Source organism: Sinocyclocheilus grahami, unplaced genomic scaffold (genome assembly GCF_001515645.1).
Source record: "Sinocyclocheilus grahami isolate Dianchi unplaced genomic scaffold, SAMN03320097.WGS_v1.1 scaffold1400.1, whole genome shotgun sequence".
Lineage (NCBI taxonomy): Eukaryota > Metazoa > Chordata > Actinopteri > Cypriniformes > Cyprinidae > Sinocyclocheilus > Sinocyclocheilus grahami.
The window spans coordinates 26509-34216 of NW_015506579.1; the positions used below are offsets into that span (position 1 = coordinate 26509).

Genomic DNA, 7708 nt, shown 5'->3' on the forward strand with positions numbered 1-7708 from the left:
CACACACACTCACACGCACTCTCACACACACACACACACACACACACACACACATTGTAACAATATAAAGAATCAAGCAGCTGAGATTTGCAGTGTAGTATTTATCGCTTTATGCGTGTTGTGTGCATTATATATCCAACTGTAAATATATAGCTGTGTGATTATATAAAGCCTGTGTGTTTTCCAGTTGCCGGTAGTGATGCGTATCCCACAGTTCTCTGCGCTGGCTCAGAATCTGTGCATGATGCAGTTCTCCATCCTGGGCTACGGTGACATCATCATACCAGGTCAGAGCTTCACATGCATCATACGACACGCGTCCTGTGATCAGGACCAAACACCAGCTCGAGCCAGCAGCTTTGACAAACTTTAGGTTGGCTTGAGAAAGCCTAGCCTGAAAGTTTAAAGCCGTTGTAAAAGCCTGACGATTGAAAATTTAGATTAGATGGATGTTGATAACATGTTTCTAGCATGTTTTTAACATGATTGGCCTGTCTCTAGCATATTGCTGGCATGTTGCTAGCATGTTGTTAACATGATTAGCAAGTTACTAACATGTTGTTAACATGAATAGCAAGTTACTAGCATGTTACTAGCATGATTAGCAAGTTACTAACATGTTGCTAGCATGTTTCTTGCATGTTGCTAGCATGTTGTTAACATGAATAGCAAGTTACTAGCATGTTGTTAACATGAATAGCAAGTTACTAGCATGTTGTTAGCATGATTAGCATTATTAGCATGTTACTAGCATTTTGTTGGCATTTTTCTAGCATGATTAGCATGTCGCTAGGATAGATAGATAGATAGATGGATAAGAAATATTAGATAGAAGGGAAGTCTGATTGAGTCTAATTGGCTTCAGTGTGTTTAGATTCGATACATTCCATCAATGTAAATCTATGGGATTTTTATGATTTTTAATCTTCATTTTTATGAAAACCATAAGTCGGATTAGTCTGAAAAGATAAAGCAACCCAAGTCCGATCGGTCTGAAGAGCTGGGCTGAGTTTGGTGGTTCTAGCTGGAAAGCTCTGGGAGGAGCAGCGTTCAGAACTTTAGTCTAAGAAGAAGAATAAAAAGCTCAAGTAGCAGATCAGTAGGTAGGCTTTCTCAAGCTAAATCTAATCAGTGCATCACTCGTTTAAACCCTGAACTCGCTGCAAACCCATGCCTTTGGCTCCTGATGGCCTCGTGTTTACGCCGGTTTCTGTCTGCAGGTCTGCTGGTGGCGTACTGCCACAGGTTTGACGTGTGGATGGGAAACTCCAGAAGAATCTACTTCATCTCCTGCGCCGTCGGTACGAGCATCGTGACTCAGATTGCAGTAATGCTGTGTTCAGAGCGCTGTAACGGTGTGTTGTTCTGCAGCGTACGCCGTGGGTCTGGTGCTGACGTTCACCGTGATGCTGCTGTCGAAGATGGGTCAGCCGGCGCTGCTCTACCTGGTTCCCTGCACGCTCCTGACCAGCGCCGTCCTCGCCTGCGTCCGCAAGGAGTTCACACACTTCTGGAGCGGCACCGGGACCTACCAGGTGACAGGATTCTCCTGCTTCTGTCCCTTCTGTCTCTTGGCAGACGAGCAGCAGTCTGGATGTGATTTCATGAGCTTGTACACACACGAGCTGCAGTACAGAGTAGGGTCACGATACCATAAACACACGTTACCATACTGGACCAGCTGAAGTACACGACGCCATGAGAACTGAGATCAGTTACTCGGATCAGCAAGACTCGTGATGTTTTTAAAGAAGTGTCTTCTGCTCATCACGGCTGCATTTATTTGATCAGAAATACAGAAAAAAACAGTAATCTTGCTAAATGTTATTACAATATCACAGGAATAAATTAGATTTGAATGTATATTAAAATAGAAAAACAATTTTACATCATAATGATATTTCACAATATTACTTTTTTCTGTATTTTTGATCAAATAAACGCAGCCTTGATGAGCAGAAGTCTTCTTTAAAAACATTACAAATGATCCCAAACTTTTGACCGGTAGTGTACATCTTAATGTTAAGATTATTTTGATCATGCAAACGTGTGTGTGTGTGTGGGACAGAGTGCTGCCCATCTCATAAATCAAGCCCATGACCGACCGCTGTCGGAGAACACTGAATGAAGGACACTCGTGTGTATTTGCAGTTCAGCTGCCGCTTCTGCATCCAGTGTGAGACCGCTGCCATCTCTACACAGCATTTTGCGCCCTTAAAGGGCACCGCAGAACGGCGACATGACAAAAAAAGGCACTATTGTGTTGTTTATTTGCAGCACAAGAGTTCAAACATTTTAGCGACTGCCCCACATACAGCATTACTTACGGCAGAACTGTAATGACGATCCTACCGTTTAAGAAGTACAGTGGCACCACCAGTATTTTAGTATCGCGATACTACCGTAGTGAACCGTGCAACCCTAGTACAGAACACTACACAGTGTACAAATACACTGATTCTGAGACGATATTAGCATCAACAAATCAGCTCTTCTGCAGCGGCGCACATTTCTACAGCTTAAAGTCATGGTTCATTAAAAACTGAACATTAGCTGTTAATGTACTCTTCCTCAGGCCGTGGAGGCGGCTTTTGTTCTTCAGTAGGACAGTAAAGATGATTTTTAGGCTCTGGATTACAGTAATAATGCTGTAAATAATGTTCAGCTTCTTGCACAGACTGATCGTTTCTCTTCAGAAGATCTCAGTATATCGTCAGGAGACACGGGGATTCATTTAATGTTCCCTGATATTGATGATTGGCTCTCAGAGTGACGGTAGCAAGTTTTATGATTCACAGAGGAGCACGGCTTCAGCTAAAAATCATCTTTACTGTCCTACTGAAGAACAAAAGCCGCCTCCACGGCCTGAGGAAGAGTACATTCACAGCTAATGTTCATGGTTCATATGTTCAATTCCCAGGGAATGCATAAACCTTGAATGCACTGCAAGTCTGCTAAATTAATAAATGCAACTAAGAGCAAGCTAAAGTTTTTAAAGTCTCAGCATATTTGCCTAAACAATAATAATGAAGCTGTGTTTCTGGACGAGGACTTGAAGTCCGTGTGTGTGTGTTATCCGAGAAACGGATATATGTGTGTATGCTGTGTTATAAGACTTGAAATGTGACTTGGTCTCCATCAGGTCCTGGACGAGTCCAGGAAGCCCTTATTATCAGGTTTGAGCTCTTGTTTTAGTCCTCCCTTCTTCATCACTTCTGCTCAGTGCTGCCCTCTGTCTGTCTGTCTGTGTGTCTGCATGTGTTCCTGCTGACTCCTGCTCTAATGCCTCACTTCCTGCAGAGCACGTGTTCACCACATGGTGGCGCTACAGTGTGCAGATTCCCTGTAGATGTAGCTTGTGTGTCTCCAGCATGTTTATCTGATGATTTCAGTTTCTCTCCTGCTGGTTTGATGTAACTAACACACTGCCAAGTGTAGATATAGATACCATATATATCATTTTTAAAAATGTAATAAGAAATAATATATGTGTGTGTGTGTGTGTGTGTGTGTGACCCTGCAGCACAAAAGCAGTGTTGAGTCGCTGGGGGATATTTGTAGCAATAGCCAACAATACATTGTATGGGTCACAATTATACATTTCTCTTTTATACCAAAAATCATTAGGATATTAAGTAAAGATCATGTTCCATGAAGATATTTTGTAAATTTCCTACCGTAAATATATCAACACTTAATGTTTGATTAGTAATATGCATTGCTAAGAACTTCATTTGAACAACTTTAAAGATGATTTTCTCAATATTTAGATTTTTTTGCACCCTCAGATTCCAGATTTTCAAATATTGTGCTATCCTAACAAACCATACATCAATGGAAAGCTCGTTTATTCAGCTTTCAGATGATGCATAATTCTCAATTTCGGAAAATTGACCCTTATGACTGCTTTTGTGCTCCAGGGTCATTCATATATATATATATGTGTGTGTATATATATGAATGATAGGCATTAAATATATTTAAATAATATATCATATTTTTATGATATTTAAAAAATCTATTATTAAAATACATATAAGCATTAAATATATATGTATAAATCATGCTCTTTTTTTTGGCATTCTTGTGGTTTCAATAGTTCTTGCATTTTTTTTAATGTAAATTTTGAATTTTTGCATTAAAGTTATTGATGAATCATGATGCATGAGAGCATAGTTAGTGAAGGAGACCCGTTGTTTTGTTTTTTACATTCTACTCGGTAAATAAAAACGAAATAACATATTTCCAGATGTTTTTAATGCTACTGGTAGTAAGCTCTTCATATATATATATATATGTGTGTGTATATATATATATATGAATGATAGGCATTAAATATATTTAAATAATATATCATATTTTTATGATATTTAAAAAATCTATTATTAAAATACATATAAGCATTAAATATATATGTATAAATCATGCTCTTTTTTTTGGCATTCTTGTGGTTTCAATAGTTCTTGCATTTTTTTTAATGTAAATTTTGAATTTTTGCATTAAAGTTATTGATGAATCATGATGCATGAGAGCATAGTTAGTGAAGGAGACCCGTTGTTTTGTTTTTTACATTCTACTCGGTAAATAAAAACGAAATAACATATTTCCAGATGTTTTTAATGCTACTGGTAGTAAGCTCTCTCCTAGCGACTATAGTTGAGTGTTTGACTGTGTGTCCGCAGCAGCTGATGCGACGCTGTTTCTGTGGGTTTGAGTGTAACGCTGTTACAGTAACGTCTGTCTCTGTGTCTTCAGATGGAGACGCTGGTCACGCCGGCGGAGTGAGGGGCTGCTGAGATCCTGACTGATCTCATCTTCATCATCTTCATCACTCAATCACACTGGGACACTTTACTAAAACATCAGACTGTCTGAAAATTATTCTTTAAGAAGCCTTAAATAACCAGATCATCCTGCTGTTTTTTGTCTTTCACTTTTTTATGCGATCATTTTTTAATGTTGGGAATATTTGACAAAAGCCTCTCTTTCTCTGTAATCGAAATAAATACAAATCTGAACCCTGAAGCGAGTGATTGCTGATTGAGTGACGTCAGTGCATCTGTCTGTGTGTGTGTGTGTGTGTGTGTGTGACAGCAATGATACAGTGTTTCCTTGGTTACCGCCGTAAACAAAGCAGCTTTATGAACAGCAATGATACAGTGTTTCCTTGGTTACCGCCGTAAACAAAGCAGCTTTATGAACAGCAATGATACAGTGTTTCCTTGGTTACCGCTGTAAACAAAGCAGAGCTACACTTATGAACTTTAATATGCATTATACAGAGGCAAGATGAAAATAAAAAATACCATCTAAACTTTTCTAAAGACAGTAAGCTCGCTTCAGAAATACATTCATATAAACTCCTACCCCTAAATGAATCGCGATTTGTTTAGCATCTCAACCGATTTGAATCGTCACATTTTTAAATCGATTTTCAACCGGCTCGCGGTTAATCGTTACATCCCTACTATGTACTTACATAAAAACAAATAATTGTTTGGATACAAATAGTATCCAACTGCAGAGTCGCAGCTGATGAATGGAGAAGAAGCCTGGGTCTCAAGCGCGACACATTGAAAAAGCCTTGAGGCGCAATGGTCAAAGATTTCCATCTAGCGTCATATTTACATAGAAAAGCTATTAGACAAGCAGCGGAGCTTTGTAAACCGCTCAGAGTAATCAAGCCATCTCCAAGCCAGTTTACCAGTAAAGACTGTATGTGTGAAAGAGGCTAAACTCTTCCTCTGCAGAAGCGGTGAGTTTGGGTTGCTTAACGTTCATCTGGGAAAACCCACTTGATTTGTGATGTAAATCATTTAAACCCATGCCAACACAGGAGAATACATCAACATATTTCTAAATATGCGATATATTCTACATCGCGATTTCAAAATAAGAATTTCTGACTTTGCATGTGGCCAAATATTGCAGTTAAATGGATTTAAACGTCGTTGAATCACGTGAAACATCACCAGGCCGTTGGCGCCCTCTGCAGGTGTTTGTTATAATATAGGCATATTACATTGTGTATTTAACAGTGTTGTTCAATAAAACCATGTACTTTGTTTTGATACTTTATTTGAGGCCAATTATTATTGCCTCATCGGTACTTTATATATAAATAGTCATATTAAAGCCTGTTTTTCACTTAGATCTATTTGTATTACTAAAAATAGCAGATTACTTGTCAAAATAATCAGTATATTACTTGATTAGCAAAATTATTCATTAGTTAAGCCCTAGATGTGTTAAAACATTTCAAAATACAACTGCATTGTTTTACTTTTTGTGATTTAAAAGACAAATATTTTGTCATTTGAAAATTTCTTAAAGTATTAAAGCATTGTCTCGTTCTAGTGAAGCAAGTATCTGTATTTTGTCTCATCTCGTGAGCTGTGTGTTGTCACAGCCCTAGTGTCTACGAGCGTGAGAAACTCATAATTATCCAAGTGTATGATATAGCTTTCATTCTTCAGGTCAATCTTATACTCGTGGAAAAGAAATCAATTTGAATAAGGAAAGCGATAACTTTGTCATAGTATCCTTTCAAATGTTAAAGTTGCCAGTCATTGCATTCTTTGCATGTGCTGCACTTTATTTGTACCATTTTGTTTTATTAGTTTATTTATTAGAATTTGAAAGATAATAACAATATTGATTGATTAGTGAGATCTGATTTTAGTCCTTGAAAACCAAAAAAAGTAGTGCAAGTCCTCGAAAGTCCTGGACTGTTATTTTGCAGTGTCTGTACGAACCGTTTAAGTTACCAGTTCTTGGAGCATTTGAATGTTTTTATTGTTGTTAATTGAACTGAACTGTAGTTTTCTGTAGTAAACTGTCTTTGTATGTTTCCTATTTTATATTCATTTCCTAGTATTTAAGTGACCATTATTTCTCTTGAACAAAACAATTTCAGAAATGTCATGTTTTAGATTGTAGGTCATCCTGTACTCTGTCAAGGGCAAAGCTAACCAGCTAAACTTGATATCAGAAGCATCCTAAATGTTGCATGTGTTTGCAGCATATTGTAGTGAGTAAGCTTTCCTGGTATTGCTGTTTCAGATATCCACCATAATCTGTAGTCTGAGCCTGTCGAGGGCTAATGGCAGATACGTTACTAGTAGGGCTGTGCAAAAAATCTAATGCAGTTTTTCTCAAGATTTTGTCTTCACACAGAAACTTAAGAGAGTCACATGCTCAAGATTACTGTAATACCAGACCTGAGCGAGAGAGAGAGGCTGTAATTCTCTCTTACCTCGAGCAGCTGAACTGTGTTAAATATGAGATTCAGCAGTTCGGCTCAAACACTGTAATTTACGAGCGAGTTTGTGGAGAAACTCCCTTTAGCCCCATCTAGTGACGTCTTTAATTGGAAAAAACGATCATTAAAGGAACACTCCACTATTTTTGAAAATTGTTTTAAGTTAAACGGTGGAGTTTTACCGTTTTCCCGTTTTCTAAGCCGATCTCCGGGTCTGATGACCAAAGAGTTTTGATATTTTTCCTATTTTTCATTTTCCGTCGGTCTTACGGTCTTAGGTAACTACAGAAGAGTCAAGTTTTAAATAGGAAAAATATCGAAACTCTCTTTTTGTCATTTTTGAGCGAGATGCTAATGGTCTAATCAGATTCAATGATCTATGCTAAGCTAAGCTAAAAGTGCTACCGCCAGACCCGGAGATCGGCTGAATGGATTAGAAAACGGTAA

The 7708-nt window shown here is 38.2% G+C and overlaps 1 protein-coding gene across 1 annotated transcript in view; it reads left to right on the plus strand.

Moving 5' to 3' along the window:
- Positions 1–5025, plus strand: part of LOC107569975 (signal peptide peptidase-like 2A) — a 10748-nt gene extending 5723 nt beyond the window's left edge. Inside the window, exons 10-13 of the mRNA XM_016256155.1 lie at positions 188–287; positions 1221–1301; positions 1372–1535; positions 4756–5025. Of these exons, the coding sequence (XP_016111641.1) occupies positions 188–287; positions 1221–1301; positions 1372–1535; positions 4756–4785 (375 nt within the window). The 3' untranslated portion in view covers positions 4786–5025. The remainder of the gene's footprint in view (positions 1–187; positions 288–1220; positions 1302–1371; positions 1536–4755) is intronic.
- The last annotated feature ends 2683 nt before the right edge of the window (positions 5026–7708 follow it).